Source organism: Cucumis melo, chromosome 9 (genome assembly GCF_025177605.1).
Source record: "Cucumis melo cultivar AY chromosome 9, USDA_Cmelo_AY_1.0, whole genome shotgun sequence".
Taxonomy (NCBI): domain Eukaryota; kingdom Viridiplantae; phylum Streptophyta; class Magnoliopsida; order Cucurbitales; family Cucurbitaceae; genus Cucumis; species Cucumis melo.
The window spans coordinates 10,896,215-10,914,608 of record NC_066865.1 but is presented as its reverse complement, the minus strand read 5'-3'; the positions used below and the strand labels follow the sequence as shown (position 1 = coordinate 10,914,608).

The window sequence follows — 18,394 nt, the reverse complement described above, 5'->3', positions numbered from 1 at the left end:
GGAGATGAGAGGGGCGGTGGAGGAGAGAAGTGAGAGAAGACCGAAAGAGATGGAAGATAAGAAAATATTTATTTTTAATTTTAAAATATTCAATCATAATTCTTAAGTAAAAAAAAAAAAAAAAAAAGGTCCATTGCAACCACTACCAAACTAAGGACATAATTGATCAAATTGAGGGTTGAAGGGTGTGATTATAACCCACCCGTGGTTTATGCAATTTTCCCTAGTAAAAACACATTGGGGGATTTCAACAAACAGTTGGAAAGCAACCCTTTTTCCATAGTACCAAATTGAAAGGCTTGCGAAATCTGAACTCGCCTGACTAGCACCTAATAATCTCAAATATCAGCGCCAAAAACTCTCTAGTTGAATCAGCAGTCGACAGAGAGAGGCTTAGATGTACGTCTTCGAGTACCTCACCAGCCGAAAAAGAGGGGACCACAAGAGACTGCTTAGGTATGGGTTTAATGGCCTAAGAAAATGATATCCTAACCTGACTTTGAAACTAAACTTTGGTCACCAACTAAGTAGCTTTGTTCAAGTACATAAGATTAAAAAGAGTCCCGAAATAAGGAAGCTCATTTATTTAATTAAGCAGACATAGTTTCTAATCAGTTACAATAATGTGATAAACACGTATAAAATTCTCTCAGCTTGATGATTGCAAATTAACCCAGTTAACCAAGGCGAGTAGATAAAGGGATTGATTTGTTTACATTCGCAAAGATCAGGCAGCTCCAACCCTATCACGAGGAATCAGGCGTAGTTCAGAGCCATGCTTGAGGAAGACATTGCCTGCAAAAAGCACATCCAACCATAAATTTCAACTCCAAATAATGGAATATTTTGTTCTCAACCCTCACTGACTAAAGAAATGTATCTCATGCAGAAGTTTGTAGACTGGCTAGTAAAAAGGATATGCATACATGAATAAATAACAATATCAACATCAACGAATAGTCTAAAATTTTGAACTAAATACATACATGTATCTAATCTGGGAAGAAATCAGATTTTGATTTTCAAAGGGTACTTGACATTTTGATAGGCCTCGCCCAATAGTTTTATTTATCAAAATAAATGAGAAGATTCGAGAGATTCCCTCCTTTCCCAAGAAATATTCATAGAGTTCAAATAACCAATTCAGCATAAAGAATGCCATGCTCACTCAACCAACACTCCTACATACTCCTTTGGGCTCACTAGACTATAACTAACGCTGGGATATCGTGGCCCCATAATGAAAACTCCCCCTCAGCACTATTTACGTTCCCCCTTCTTCCTAGTTCCTAGTCCTACGTTAATATTAATAATTGGGGTAATTGGGGACCTATCACATTTCAGATGGGGGTTAAAGTAGAAAACAAGGTCAATAGTTCTGTGTCAGTTTCAGTGAAACGGTGGTGAGTTTGGTTCATACTATCACAGACAAATTCCAACCTGTCACCAGTTACAGAATACCATCCATCCTATCGACACAGAACTTGAGTTTTACCAGGTTCAGCATATGCTTCTATATTTGGGATGCTTAAATAACACGAAAATTTAGCAGAAAAGAAGCAAGGACACAACAAGTTGTAAAGGATTAAGACCATGAATCAGCTTACCTGCACTTTGTTGAGGATTTATTCCAACGCCATCTGCAAATCAAATGATAATGTTAGACCTAGACGTCACATAAATGAGACGCTAAATAACTGAAATGAGACACGTATATCAGCACATCTAAAAGTACATGTACAATTCAAATCAGAGGGCAAATCTATCGTCCATGAGGATCCATAAAGCATCTCTCACCTAACAATGTCATTTCTATCGAAATATTAAGGAGCCATTCGAGACAAGGATTATGCAAGACTATAATAACCATCTCCAACAACAGTAAATACTATTTAAAAGTCCCTAGTTAGCTACAGCAAACTATATATCAAAACCCTCATTGGCTACAGTTTTTACTATTTAACATTCTATCATTTTTTTTATTATTTCGTACACTGTTCTCTATTTTTTTTTTCTCAAACTAAAATAATCTACACCACAAATACATATTATTATAATTCAAACTAAAATAATATACACCCCTTACCCCAAACGTCCCCTAAAATAACTAGGGACAACAGTGAATACTACCACCCACATCTCGTAGTTTACAAATTCTCAGCACAATCAGTGTTTTTTAAATCTCAAGGTGCAATAAAGGGCGGGCTTATGCACAAGGCGCAAAGAAAAAAAGGTGTTTTGCAAGGAGCACTATATATTAAAGTACTACATAAAGAAGAGAGCATAGTTGAAGTGGAAATACTAAAAACAAGACCCCTAAACACACAAAAAAAAATGCATTTAGGCCTATTAGATTTGATTTTTTTAGTTAATAAAGTAAAAGCTCTAATTATTATTATTCTTAAGAATAATGAAAAGCCCCCAAGTCCCGGGCTTTAAACCTTACGGCTTCACAGAGGGGCATGCCTGTGGCCTATTTAAGTCAGAAACTTGCTCCTCAAGCACAATCCGAGTCCATCGAAGAGAGAGAATTAATGGCAATAGAGTTGGCAATTAAAAGATGGAGACGCTATTTGTTAGGGAGGAAGTTCATGGCGATTTCAGATCAAAAAGCATTGAAATTCCTTATTGAATAAAGGGAGGTTCAATCTCAGCGACTGGGGTACAACTTCGAGATCTTGTACCAACCAGGCCTCCAAAACAAGGCAACAAACGTGCTTTCGCTAGTTAACCACCCAGCCGAGTTGCTAGTTTTGTCGGCGTCGGGCATAGTGGATGTTGAAACAGCTTTGAAATAGGTGGAAGATGATGAAGAATTGCAGAAGATTATTAACGAACTGAAGGAGAATCCGAAAGGAAAACAGATTTGAAAAGTTGTCGCCGAAGTTTTATGGTCCTTACCACATCATTGAAAAATTAGATGTGGCTTATCACTTAGAACTACCACCAGAACCTCTGATTCACAATGTTTTTCATGTGTCTCAATTGAAAATGAAATTGGGACAGACTCGGTAAGTTCAGCACTTTCCTCCAGCCTTAACAGAAGAATTTGAGTTACAGTTAAGGCCAAAAACTGTGCTATGAGTGAGGTGGAATAGTGAAATTTGGGGCAATGAATGGTTAGTGAAATGGAAGAAGTTACCAACAATGAGGCCACCTGACAGTCAGCATATCTCATGAATTAATAGTTTCCTTTTTTCCACCTAGAGGCAAGGTTCACTTCGAACCAGCTAGTATTGTTAAACCTCCAATTCTGCATACTTATAAAAGGAGGGGGAAGGAAGAAAATGTACCTGAGGCTGCTTCCGGAGAGACCAATTGAAAGGATCGGAATTTATGAGGGTCCTGCTGGCTATTAGTATAAATAAAGAATGTTTTGGGGATTGATGTTTTAGGTTTTATTTTGGTAAAAGCTATTGTGAGTTTTTAGGAGAGGATTCCAGCCTCCTTGAAGGAGCTCGTCGTTTCTTTATTTGTTGGTTCTTGCTTTCCATTTGTTTTCTTTAGACTATTTTGGCTTGTTGAACGGGTGATATTATTGCAATATATATGGAGCAGAGTACTGTCTCTGTTCTTGCCACTATTTTAGCCACTGTTGAGATCTTTCTGAGTTTCAGGTTAAGGAGTCTTAACAGTTAGCTTATCGATTGGCATTGTCGATGGGTGCTTCTATTCATCCCGTGTTTCATGTTTCTCAGCTTACAAAGCTTTAGGACTGCAAAAGGTTGTACAGCCTACCTAGCCTACATTTTCAAAGTTGTTTCAGTGGGTGACTGAACTACAAGAGGTGTTTGGCTATCGCAAAAAACCAAATGGTACCAGAACATGATGAAACCTGGGAGGCTATTGATGATTTTCAGCAACAATTCCCTACTTTTCACCTTGAGGGCAAGGTTGTTTTGGAGGGGGAAAGTAATGTCACACCTCCGATTTTGTATCAACATCAACAGAGGAGTAAGGGTAGAATGGGAAATACAATTGTAAAAGGGGAACCACAGGGAATGAGTGGAGAGGAGAGTATAATGGCATTGTGAAAAAGGTAAGGTGGTTAGTTAGAGTTTGGAGTAACCTTCCCTAATGTGAGGTTGAGGGAGAGTCGGTCGTCTGTGATCATACTCGGGGGTTTATTAGTAGATTGTATTGCTTCTTTCAATAATAAAGATCGATGCTCTTCACAGCCCAACTTATCGAGAAAAACAAAGCGCAACACAAGCAATTTTGAAGTTAACAGGGAAGGCTTCGCATTTTTAATATTAGTTACTTTCTTGGTCAGAGGAAGAAGAATTGCGCTCCAAAACTAATACTGGCCTAATCTCCAATCATCCGATTGCTAATATTCGTTTCTTAAAAAAAAAATAACAAAAGAGGAAATAAGAATTTATGCATCGTGCGTTGAAGGCACGCCTACCATCTTTTAAGGAAATCAACGCGAATTCTCATTTCTAAAACCACAGGTATCGGTGATCGGCAGATCCGAATAAATATGAAGCATGCAGATTCCAATCACAATCGAATCAAAACAGAGGCAATCAATTACCATTGGTGATGATGGCGCTGGTTTGCGGGGGCACCTTAAATTCTTCAGCGGCAAATTTGAGGACAGCGGTGAAGGGGGCGGCCTCTGGAACACTAAACCTGAGAGACAAACAAATTGAAAAACGATGAGATTGGATCTTAGTAGTAATGGGGACGGAAAGGGGAAAACCCTAGAAGCCCCCCCCCCCCCCCCCCCCCCCCCCAAAAAAAAAAAAAAAAAAAAGAAAAGGAATTAAGATTACAAACACTTTGAAAGGGAGTTTGGGGTCTGAGGTGAGAGTGACTTTGAAGGAGACCTTTCCGCCACCAGCACCCGCCATTTTCGAGCTCTGTAAGGTGGTGAAGGTTGATCCTCGTTGATTCTTGGAGGAGATCTTGTATAATTTTATAGGTACGGCTTACGAATTTTTAAATCGCCAAAAATAGGTCGAATATTGCGAGAGAAAATATGTTTTAAACATAAAAGGCTAAATTAAAAAAAAAAATCTTTTAAAAAATATAACAAAACATCAAAATATTTATACCGTACAAAAATGAAAAAATTACATAGGCTCACAATGAAAAATACCAAAAAAATATTACGTCAACAACGTGCGTAATAAGATCGCTCATATTTGGCTATTATTTATTACACGATAGTTTAGATTTGGATAGTCAAATTTAAACGATTATTTTAAAATTCTCAGATGTACACAATCGTTTAGATTTGTCTATTTTTTTTACACGATCGTTTAGATTTGTCTATTTTTTTTACACGATCGTTTAGATTTGATTATCAAAATTTAAACGACGTTTTTTTTCAGTCTTTTATATTCAGTACACGATCTTAAACAAAAAAAAGAATGAAAGATGATGGAATAGATGAAAACGAGAAGCAAAAAAAAAGAAAAGAAGAAAGACGATGAAATAGACAAATGGAAAAGAAGGACGAAAAGACAAATCTGAAATATTTAAAAAATGACTAACTGTACGTTGTTACCCGAGCCATAAATAGTTTGGTATTTTGTTACATTTATAAAAGTTTCCCAAAAAAAAAAACTTTGTATTTTGGGTAAAAAAAAGGGTGAATTTTCATAAATGTAACAAAACACCGAAAAAAACTCATGAAGTTAACCATTTATTATATATTCCAGATTTGCCCTTCCGTCTTTCTTCTTCTCCTCACTACGATTTCTTTCATCGTCTTTTTTCATATTTTTTTCCACTGCATCTCTTTCCATGTCTTTCTTCATTTCCTCTTTTTTTTTACGTCGTTTAAATTTGGTATAAAAAATAGCAAAATTAAAAGAATTTGGTATAAAAAAATAGCAAAAGTAAAATATCGTGTATAAAGAATCTTAAAAAAAATCATTTAGATTGGAGTAACTAAATGTAAACGATGGTGTAAAAAAAGTAAATGATCGTGTAAAAAAAAATAAATCATCATGTAGACAAATCTAAACGATCGTGTACTGAAAGAATTTAAAAAAAAAAATCATTTAGCCAAATCTAAACCAAATTTTGAGCCAAACCTAAACAATTGTGTACCAAATTTTGATAAAAAAAATCGTTCGTAGAACCAAATTTAAACGTGAACAAATTAAATGATCATGTAATAAAATTAAACGATAGAATTGAAAAATTAAATTGTAGCCAAACCTAAACGGCCAAATCTAAACGATCGTATACCTAACAATAGCCAAATCTAAAAATCGTGTACCAAATACATTATGCGCGCATTGTTGACAGCGTGGTTGACGGGGCATTTTTGGTATTTTTTACGGCGGACCTGTGGGCTTTTTCCGTTTTCGAAATTGTTTTATACACTATAAATATTTTGCTACTTTGTTATATTTTTTAAAAATCCTCTAAAAAAATATAACAAACCGATAAAATGTTTATATAGAATAATTTCAAAAACAAAAAAAATCTATCGACCCACAATGAAAAATACAAAAAATGTTCAATCAACACGCATAATATATCAATATCTCAACAATTATTTTTTTAAGATCATGTACCAAGATCTTTTATATTTCATACATGATTTTGAACCAAATAACAATATAGAAAAAAAATAATACAAGTTTTATGTGATGGAAAAACCAAGCACTAGAGACATGCAGCAGCGGAATTTTAAGGATCATGCTTTACTCTATATGCATCTAAACGATTTAGAAGTTAACATGCATCTACTATGCGATGGACTTAAACGAAAAGCCAAAAGGTAAACGATGTTCTTACCTTTGTAGTTCTGAACTTCTTCTTTAAATCCAACACTTCTTTGCCTGAATATCACGAACAAGGACAACCACCAAGTTGACCTACTATGCTCAGGACCAAGAAAAGAGTTGTGGGACTCGGTTATGCGAAGATAAATTTAGAGAGAGATGGAAGTGTATCGCTTAGGTGTTGTTTTTTTTTTTTTTAAGATAAATCATCATATCTTTCTCATTCGGTAATGAGAAGTTTTTATATGAAATCTACATGCAAATTGCATGTAAATTATTCATATATAATCAACACCTAATCAAATCATTAACTCTTAATGAAATTAGTAGTCTTCAATTCATAATCGGCTGCCACATCGCCCACTAACATTTAATAATTAAGAAATTAGTCAAAAGGGTATTTTGGTCATTTGACCAACTTAAGTCAAAGTCAAACTCTGACTTTTCTTAGTCAAAAGTCAACTTTTTGACTTTTTACTAATTTTCCCGTCTTGACTAATTCTAACCTCCCGATTATGAATCCGTATTCATTTCTCTATATTTGAATATAAATCCGGTCAAAGTTCAAAATCAACATGTTGACTTTTTACCATTTTCTAAACTTTTCAAGCCTTTAAATAAGAATCTATATTCATATTTATTTAAATCATATTTAAACACAAAACTTAAAGTTTATTTCTACCAACTTATATCTTATATATTTGTTGGTTTCTCTCTCTTATCTTTATTCGAACAATTCGAATTACTTCAACATACTTGTTCTTAGTTGAATCCATATGAGCTAGTAGGGGAACCTAATGGACCTATAGATCATGGGCTCCAACGGTTCGAGATTAACTGGCTAAACTCTTTTAGACCAAAGTTAATCAACATTCGTTAACTAAAGAGTCATTCCACTAAAGACTCTTAGTTGCACTCCCCTCATTATAGATATATTTTTGTCCACCTGATATAACCATGATAGGTAAGTTGATCCTTCACAAGCTGTTTGTAATCTTGGTTGGGTCAAAATATCGTTTTACCCTCGAGATTACATCTTGCTCCTTAAGACTCATTGATCCACTATTGAATAATTGGTTTAAAATCCAACCTATAAACCAGAATCCTTCTCAGGCCAATGAGAAGGTGGAGCCCCTTGTTCAAGACTTGGATTCAGTCCTTAAGGGAACAACCTATCTACTATCCCAGAAGTGGGTAGAAGTGAATTTCATCTTGCACCCTATGTCCCTAGCTATCCACTCGATCTTACCCCTAAAATGGGAGGCTTATTGGGTCAGCGATGTTGAGTTGCTCTCACCTATATATGCAGATCTAAGGATACTACCGAATGAACAGAAGTTCATAGTTAGTTCAGAATTAAGATCAAGTTACCTAGGTCATCATAAATGAAATAGTCAGTTTATAGTTTACGGTATTACAACTAAAAGTGATTACTTCGTGGTTCCAGTCTTATGCAAACTATTTACATAGGACGCCCCCACTCTCATGTCTCTACATGAACGATTCAGGATTACATCGTTTGTACTTACTACGGAGCGGGCCGCATCCATAGTGTTTATCCAGAATAAGGCGCCCAACCTTATTCATACACTATAAACCATTTGGGCTATTAACTTGAACTTAATCCATGTTTATGTCTCTACATAAAGTTCAAGTATATATGACAAATTCAGTAAAATAGCCTTTGGGCCTTTATTTATTGGTTTTAAGATTATAGCATTCAATAATAAATTATATTGAATCAAATAGCAAAGTACAAGTTTTATGACACAAATTCCAACATTATGGTTGATTGAAAATATAGATCATCATTTCAAAAAAAATATTAAAGAAAAAATACATATGAAAAAGAGAAGAAAGAAGATGAAATATTCAAAAAAAAAAAAAAAACAATGACAGACTTCATGACCTATTTAATTTTGTTACACGACCCATAAATATTGTGGTGTTTTGTTATATTTATGAAAATTAACTTAATATAATTATGCGACATTTTTTAATATAGTAAAGAAATTGAAACTATTTACAAATTATAGCATAATGATCTAGTTCTCTACCACTTATTTTTGCTATATTTTGTAAAGGGGCATTTTTAAAAATAGCAAAATAAATAAAAATATTTATAAGCTATAGTAGAATTTTGGATTTTATCAATGATAGAAACCAATAGACTTCTATCACTGTCTAACAATATCACACTGATAAAAACATATCAGTGTTTATCAATGTTTATTATCGATAGAATTTGAAATTTTGCTATATCTTGTAAATATTATGTCAAATTTGTTATTTTTGACAATTTTCATTTCGTAAATAGTTTCAACTTTTTCCTATTTATGACAATTCCCCTATAATTATCTCTTCTATATCAAATAGTTGTCTAAGTAGAGAATTTTCCATTCTCATTTTGCCCTAAGGTTTTTTAAATTACTATTTTGCCCTTAAGATTTTCTATTTTGCCACCATTTTGATGCATTAAGCAACATTTGTATGCAGGTATCCTTTTACAAAATTGCATCAGCTCACGGAGACATGTTTTTTCAAATTATAACTATCAAAATTTTCAAATAATAAATACAAACTTTTCTACTTTTCTTCTTCATCTCTCCATTTATACTCAAAAGATTTTTAAAATGAAGTTTTTGTTCTTCATTTGAAGTTGTCTCATCCTCTTTCATGTCTCTTTTTTTTCTCCTCATGAAGATGGTTTCAATCCTCTTTTATGTCATTGTTGTATCAGTTGCTTTTTCCAACGAGTTTTTATTGTCATCGATAAAATATCGTATTCTCTAGCACAGTAACACATTCTTTGGATCAAGGTGAGTTTTTTGTTTTAAAGAAAGAGAGAAAAAAAAAGATAATTGTTGTGCTAAATTTCCTCGAGATTTTATTGGCCAGTTTGAATACAATGGTTATATATAAATTCTTTAAATAAATATATTTTACTGAATATATGGTCGTGTATTTATGAAATATACCATATTTGGTTAGGTAGTTTTCCAAATTTTTCCTATAATCAATTACTACATCCATCCCTCTCATTTTCATTGTATATTTTAGATTTCTCTATTCATTTTGATTCATTAAATTTATTGTTATACGGTCTAACTTTATTTATTTGTATCCTTTTTACATTTTCTTTACGGGTATTTTCAAAAATATAAAAAAACGATAAAATATTTACACTCTATAGAACAATTTCAAAAACGGAAAAAGACCAGAGGTCCACCGTGTAAAATACCAAAAATGCCCCGTCAATCACGTTGTCAATAACGCACGCGTAATATATTTGCAATCGTTTAGATATGCTACAATTTATACGCGATCGTTTAGATATGACTACAATTTATCTTTTCAATTCCATCATTTAATTTTGTTACACGATTGTTTAATTTGGTTACGTTTAAATTTGGTTACACGATCGTTTAGATTTGATCATTTAGATTTGGGAACCCAAATCTAAATATTTTATTTTTCAAAATTTGGTACACGATCGTTTAAATTTCTTTACACAATCATTCAAATTTCTTTACACGATCGTTTACTTTTTTACACAATCGTTTACTTTTTTTTACACCGTCGTTTACATTTTTTACACCATCATTTACATTCGGCTACTCCAATCTAAATGATTTTTTTTCAAGATTTTTTATGCACGATCTTTTATTGTTTTTACACGATCGTTATTTTTTTTTAAACGATCGTTTACATTTGGCTACTCCAATCTAAATGATTTTTTTTCAAGATTCTTTATACATAATCTTTTATTTTTTTTTAAATGATCGTTTACGTTTGGCTACTCCAATCTAAATGATTTTTTTTCAAGATTTTTTATACACGATCTTTTATTTTTTTTACACAATTGTTTACTTTTTTACACGATAGTTTACATTTGGCTACTCCAATCTAAATGATTTTTTTTTCAAGATTCTTTATACACGATATTTTAGATTTTGCTATTTTTTGTACATGACGTAAAAAAAGAAGAAAAACGATGGAAAGAAATTGCAGCGAAAGAAGAGGAAAAGTAGAAAGACGATAGAAAAGCGAAAAAAAGAGGAAAAGAAGAAAAACGATGGAAAGATTAAACGACGTAAATAAATAATTAAAAAATAAGAAAGATGATGGAAAGAAATTGCAGAAAAAATAGGAAAGAAGAAATATGAAATCACATGAGGAAGACGATGAAAGAAATAGCAGGAGAAGACGAATCGCAAAAAAAAGATGGAAGAGCAAACCTAAAATATTTAAAAAAATTGCTAATTTTATGGGCTTTGTTATATGGATAGTAGGGGTGTAAGATTAACCCGACAATCCGAATAACCCGGACTATCCAACCCATATTATGTGAGTTGGGTTGGGTTGGTTTAAAATATGGGTTGGGTTGGGTTGAAAATTTTAAATTTTTTCGGGTTGGGTTGGGTCTCGGGTTGGAGGATTGAAAATTCGGTTCAACCCAACCCAACCCGAATTAATATATATATATTAATATTATATTTTTTTAATAAAATATAAAGTTAAAAGAAAGTTAGAAACCCTAGACTAAAAAAGAAAACACGCGACGCGCCTCTCTTCCTCGTCTCTCGACCTCTCTGTTCGTCTCTCACCCTACAAATTTAAATGCTTGGGATGCTTATTGGATCTTTAGAAATTTATATTTAGCTTCTCAACTAATGTTTAAGAACTTTCTGATTATTATTAAAGTTGTATTTCATGAACATTTATGGGTATGTTTGGATTTATGTATGTTTAAGAACTTTGAATTTAGGACAAATGTTTAGATTTATGTATGTTTAAGAATTTTGAATTTATGTATGTTTGTAACTCTTGAAACTTTGAATTTATGTATGTATGAAACTTTGAATTTATGTATGTTTGATATTTGAATGTATAATGATTTTGAATTTTTTTAAAAAAACAATATTAAAACCTTACAAAAATTAAAATTTAGAAATGAAAAAAAAAACAACAACCCGACAACCCAACCCAACCCAACCCATAATATGGGTTGGGTTGGGTTGGGTTGGAAACTAAATTCGGGTTATTTGGATTGCCAATCCAACCAACCCGAAAATATGGGTTGGGTTGAGAATGTCTCCCAACCCAACCCAACCCGATTACACCCCTAATGAACAGTAAATACTTTGATGTTTTGTTACATTTATGTAAGTTTTCCTTTTCTTTAATTAATGAAATAGAAGATTTTTATAATTTTAACTCCCGGTGTTACCTTCAGATCTATGATTTATATTAAAAAATTTTATCATTAACTTTTTAATCAAAGAGATGAAAAAAGATTCGTGGTGTTTATAAAAAGTTCTAAAGTATCAAAGATACTTTTTTTCTTAATAAATAATGGGAAGAAAAACATTCATCCCAAAAAAAAAAAAAAAAAGAGAGAGAAAAAGATTCTCTAGACATAAAAAGGTTGGTAAGTGTTCTAATTGAAAATTGTATATGAAATATTTATTTTATCATTTGAGATATAATACAGGGAAATTGTCAAAAATGACAATTTTGACAAAATATTTATAAAATATAGCAAAATTTCAGATTCTATTCATAATAGATAATTGATAGACACGGATATGATTCTATCAGTCATATTGATAAACCGTAATAAAAGTCTATCAGTGTCATCATTGATAGAATCCAAAATTTCGTTATATATTATAAATATTTTAGTTTATTTTATTATATTTAAAAATGTCCCTATAATATAATATCAAAACTTTGATGAAAAAGTATTAATAAGATAATATTTTGTTCTTCTAAAGAATTTAGTACAGTAAATTATAAGTTATCTTTCCTTCGGCGAGACGAACAAATAAAACTACCATGATAGTTCCAATTATAAACTTAGTTAGTCGTAAAAATTAAATGCTTAGTAATTTTAAAAGTTAAACAAGATAAATTGTTAAAACAGTTTGTTTATCAAATTTGTTAATTCGTGATTGTAAAGGTTAAACTTTTCTTAAAGATAAATTTTACAACTCATACTTTATTATTTGAACTTTAAAAAAATATGTATTTATTTCTAATTGAAAATTCACCAACAAAACTTATGTTTTAAAGATTTTTAGCCACATGCATTGCACGTGTTATATAACTAGTATATTATAAATGTGTAGGTATTCATAACCTACATAGGTTACCAATAGTCATATAACTCTCATTCAATTCCATGTTGTAACATTCATCCTATTGAATTCATTTGTAAGGGTTAGAATTATGTCTTAAAACTCGTAGTTTATAGCTTAAAATTATATTATATTCAATAGTGGTTATTGAGGACTTATTAGTGAAAATTGAATACTATAATCTTGAATTCAATAAACTAAGATCTCGAGGCTATCTGGTGTAAACTTGAACTTTATGTAGAGACATAAACATGGATCAAGTTTGAGTATATAACCCAAACGGTTTATAGTATATAAATAAGGTTGGATGATTTATTCTGGAAACACTATGGATGTAGCCCCCTTTGTAGTTAGTACAAACGATGTGATTCTGAATCGTTCATGTAGAGACATGGAAGTGGAGACATTCTATGTAAAGAATTTACATAAGACTAGAACCATAAAATAGTCGCTTTTAAGTTATTAATACCATTAAATGTATAAAACTGACTATTTCGATTATTGATGACCTAGGTAACTTGATTTTAATCTAGTGTGAGTTTTAGCTTAACCAAGTAGTGTTCTCTGGGCACATTATATCCTCAGAAGAGTTGACGGTGGACCCACAAAAGGTCGAAGCAATTGAAACTTGAGAACGACACAAAACAGTTTATGAAGATAGAAGCTTTCTTGGCTTGCAAGGCTACTACATGCGATTTGTAGATGGATTTTTCAAGTTAGCTCTTCCTTCAACAACATTTATGAAGAAAGCAACAAAGTTTGAGTGGTCGCATGACTACGTGAGAAGTTTCCAAAAATTAAGACGAAGACTTACTACTGCACTCGTTCTCACATTACCTACACATAAGGAAGAATATGAAGTCTTTTGTGATGCATCCCACCAAGCCCTAGGATGCGTTTTGATGAAAGAAGGGAAAGTAATAGCTTACGCTTCCAGACAACTGAAATTGCATGAGCGTAACTACCCAACGCATGACTTAGAATTGGTGGCTATTATCCATGCATTGAAAATTTGGCGACACTATCTGATAGGAGAAAAGTGCAGCATATTCACAGACCACAAAAGCTTGAGATATATATTTGACCAGAGGGAATTAAATTTAAGACAAAGGCATTGGATGGAACTTATTAAAGATTATGTGTAATGATCAAACTCTTTATACTAAGCTGAGGTCATCACTACTAAAAGAAATTTAAAAACTTTCATAACAAAATGAGAAATCAACACTAATTTTGAATGAAAACCTTAAATACTTATTTAAAATTATAAATAAATAAATAAATGTATGTAAAGATAAATCTAAAATAAAATCCTAGCTCGAGTCATATCTAGTTGCGAAGAAAATAACCACATAATACAAAAACATACTGTAATTATAACTGTAAAGTAAAACAGGAAGCAAAAAGTTTTCCTATGACACATCACGGTCACTTCTTGTCATTCGCCAACTTTCCTCTACCCTTACTTCTACTTCTGCCTAAAAGATTAAACATAGAAAGAATGAATATAAACATATACTCAGTAAGGGACCTACTATTTGTCCCTCTAGGTGTCTGTTAACTTCTCATTAAAGTCATGTAAAGTACCCCTAAACTAGCGTGTTCCCGAACATACGCAATCTAATGATCCCGTAGAAACATCTTTGATCTTCGATGAACCCAAAGGAACACCTAGGACAAAACTGGTCTTTAGTGAACTCGAAAGAACACCTAGGACAAACTGGTCTTCAGTGAATCCAAAGGAACACTTAAAACAATTGAGCTGTAAGTGATCCCATCGGACTACTCATATACATAACATTTCATGAGACTAGTGATCCCATCGGACCACACAGTCATAAAAAGGTGGTGATCTCTAAGGACATCTATGTGGGTACGACTTTAATAGACAAAGTTAACAAAACACCCTTGTAGCACATCATAATATCATAAACATGGCATGAGTATTAATCATAACATTCTAAATCATGAGATTAATATTTCATGCATTAACATTAACATCATCATCAACATTACTCAGTCATAACTATCAGTTATCATCATTAACTAACTATCAGTCGTCGTCATCAACATAACTCAGTCATAACTATCAGTCATCAATACATTATACATTTTAGCTACCTTAATGCATAATAGAAAAATCACATGCAAACTCTTAACTTTATTACGAGGGTCTAGTAGAAAAATCTCTTACCTAGAGATTAGCTCAACAAAAAATAACCTAACAGCAATAGTCAAGCTTTCCCAAACAATTAACTCCTAAATACAGACAAAATTCATTTAATAATTTTGTTAATCAATATCTACCAAAATTTAATTAGGTTTTCCAACTTACCAATAAATAGGGTTGAAACCAACTCAACCTTGGGCAAAAATTCTCAGGTAACTACTTCCAAGATTCAACTAAAAATCCTTCAAGAAAAATAATCCAACTTAAATTAAATTCCAACTTAAATCCAAAATTAAATTATTTAGGGTCCAAAAATTAATATCTCATGGGTATTATCCAAAACTCATTAAAAACTTACCAAAACTTACCAAAATAAGGGGAAAAGACCAAAAATAAGCTTGGTGGCTTGAAAATGGCTTGGCGACTCAACTAGAAAGAGGGGACAGCGTACGCAGCTCAACTGAAGGAGAAGGGTGCACATGCAGCTTGGACGGTGGGATGGCTCGACTTGATGCAGATGATCGGCTAGCACGCAGCTCGCGAAGGAGTGAATGGCTTGGGTGGACTCAACTAGATTTGAGGAGTTCGGCTCAGTGCGTACGATGGCGGAACAACTAACGCTTGCGGCTTGGAAGGTAAACTCAGCTCGAGTTGCTGATTGGTGGAGGATGGCTCAGCTAAAGACTTGACCGACGACGTTAACGGAGGCAACATGATGGTCGATGGACTAACAGAGATCAGACGGTGACCGATGGCTTGCGAATAGAGACATTTTGGACGAAAACGCAGCAGAAGACAACGAAGGGGACGCGAAATGGAGGAGAACAAAGAAAGAAGATGAAGATGAATAGTAACTTCACGCTTCACGAGGTCTTATTTAAGGAAAAAAATAATAATATAATTATTATTAATATTCTTTTCTTTTTCCAAAATAAAACCCATCTCTTCTCTCTCTTCATTTAATACCAAACTAATCTCATTTTTATCTTCCCAAAAATAATATATATATCCTTAAATAATTATATTATATCTTCATAATATAATTATCCTTAACTTCATAACTTAATTAATTATATTATATCTTCATACATAATCATAAATATATAGCTACATAATCTTACGAAATATAAATCAACCAATCACAATTCACTTAAAACAAATCTTTCATAACACAAAAAATTCCAAATCTCCAAACTAACTAAATATTCTCCCAAAATATTTAATTAATCATACTTCCCCAAAATCAAACCAATAATTAACTCAAATAACACCCAAAATAATTTCAACAAGGTTAAAATTAAACTTAAAATAATTAAAATTAAAAATTACATTTTTTTTGGGGCATTACATTATGACTGCACCATCACATACCACCCGAGAAAGACCAACGTCATAGCCGACGCGTTGAGCAGAAAGAGCCCTAACTCAAATAATGAAGGGAGAATAACCCCACTAAGAGAATTAAAGGACTTTAAGGCAATTTTAAACGTCGGGACAACTGGGAACTTGATGGCACACTTTCAAGTGAAGCCCACACATGAAGAGGAAGTTGTTAGATCACAACCTAAACACCCTGAGTTGAGAAAGTTAGCTGAGGAAGTAAGATGCAAAAGATGATCAGATTAGGTCTTTAGAAAGGATGGCACGTTGTTTAAAGACAAAAGGTTGTGTGTCCCACAAATTAAGGCATTTGAAGGATAGTATTTTAGAGGAAGCTCATAGTTCGGCCTATACGATGCACCCTGAAAGCACTAAGATGTACAAGACTTTGAAGGTCTATTGTCGGTAGTTAGACATGCGGCGAGAAATAGTCGAGTTTGTAGCTAAATGCTTGATTTGTCAACAAGTAAAACCTCAGAGACAAAAGGCTAATGGGTTGCTATGCCCTTTACCAAGTCCTGAATGGAAATGGGAACATATAACCATGTACATCTTATTTGGGTTGCCCAAAACGCCAAGCGACTGCGATGGGACTTAGGTAGTTGTGGATAGATTCACCAAGACGGCACGCTTCATCCCTATAAAACAAACCTTTCCGTTGGACAAACTGGCTAAATTGTATATTAACAAAATTGTGAGCCAATATGGAATCTAGTGTCCATAGTTTTAGATCGAGACTCGCGGTTCACTTCCAAGTTCTGGCCAAAATTGCAAGACGCGTTGGGAACTAAGTTGCACTTCAATACTGCATTCCACCCACATACCGATAGTCAATCCGAAAGAACCATTCAAACATTGGAAGATATGTTAAGAGCCTGTGTTATACAATTCAAATGAAGTTAGGACGAGTGCTTATCTTTGATTGAATTCACTTACAACAACAATTATCATTCTAGCATTGGAATGACCCTCTTTGAGGCTCTATATAGAAGGCATTGCAGGATGCCAGTTTTTTGGAAAAAAGTTGGCCAAATGAGACTTTATGGGGTAGAGTTAGTCCAAGAGACGATAGAAAACATAAAAATAATAAGGGAAAATTTAAAGATTACTTGCGATAAGTAGAAGAGTTATGTAGACAATCATCGTAGGACATTAGAATCCAAGGTGGGAGACAAAGTTTTCTTGAAACTATCACCATGAAAGGGAGTAATTGGATTTGGAAGGAAAGGAAAACTAAGTCGACGGTACATAGGCCTCTATGAGGTTCTAGCACGCGTAGGGCTAGTGGCCTATAAATTAAAGTTGCTCGTAGAACTATCTAGAATCCATAATATTTTTCATGTCTTCATGCTGAGGAGGTATGACCGGACTCCTCACATATCCTTTAGGATGAACCCCTGGAGGTACAAGAGAACTTAACTTGTCAAGAGAGACCTTTACGCATCTTAGATAGAAAAGAGCAAGTACTAAGAACAAAGGTGATTCCCATGGTCAAGATCCTGTGAAACAATCATGACATTGAGGAGGCCACTTGCGAGAAGACACTACAAGAAATAAATATATGATAGCTAACAAAAATAGCTATAATAGATTTTTTTATAGTATTTTCCGAAAGTCTTGACAACCCCATGTTATTAAAAGTCTGAGGTTTTTTATAGCGTTTTTCCAAAGCTATAACGAGTGATATCATAGAGTACGAAGATATAGCTTATATACGTTGCTACAAAAACATTTGATAGCAATTTTTATTAGAGCTATAATAAGTTTATATAGCTTAAATAATATGCTATCTTTGACATATACTAGCCTTTTTTCAACGCCATAATGTAGTATTTATAGCTGTAATATTAAGCTATAACATCATATTTACAATTGCAATATAAAGCTATAATAATGCTATTTAATCATTTTCAATTATTATAATAGTTATAATAACCTTATGATAGCATTTTGTTTCT

General features: G+C 33.1%; 1 protein-coding gene across 1 annotated transcript; it reads right to left on the bottom strand.

The window, feature by feature from the left end:
- Positions 1-569: 569 nt before the first annotated feature.
- Positions 570-4,967, bottom strand: LOC103503394 (ubiquitin-fold modifier 1). The gene is made up of 4 exons (XM_008467573.3): positions 4,783-4,967; positions 4,538-4,635; positions 1,608-1,640; positions 570-795 (listed from the first exon to the last, which is right to left on the bottom strand). The coding sequence occupies exons 1-4, from the start codon at positions 4,854-4,856 to the stop codon at positions 728-730; spliced, it is 273 nt and encodes a 90-aa protein (XP_008465795.1). The 5' UTR covers positions 4,857-4,967; the 3' UTR covers positions 570-727.
- Positions 4,968-18,394: the final 13,427 nt, after the last annotated feature.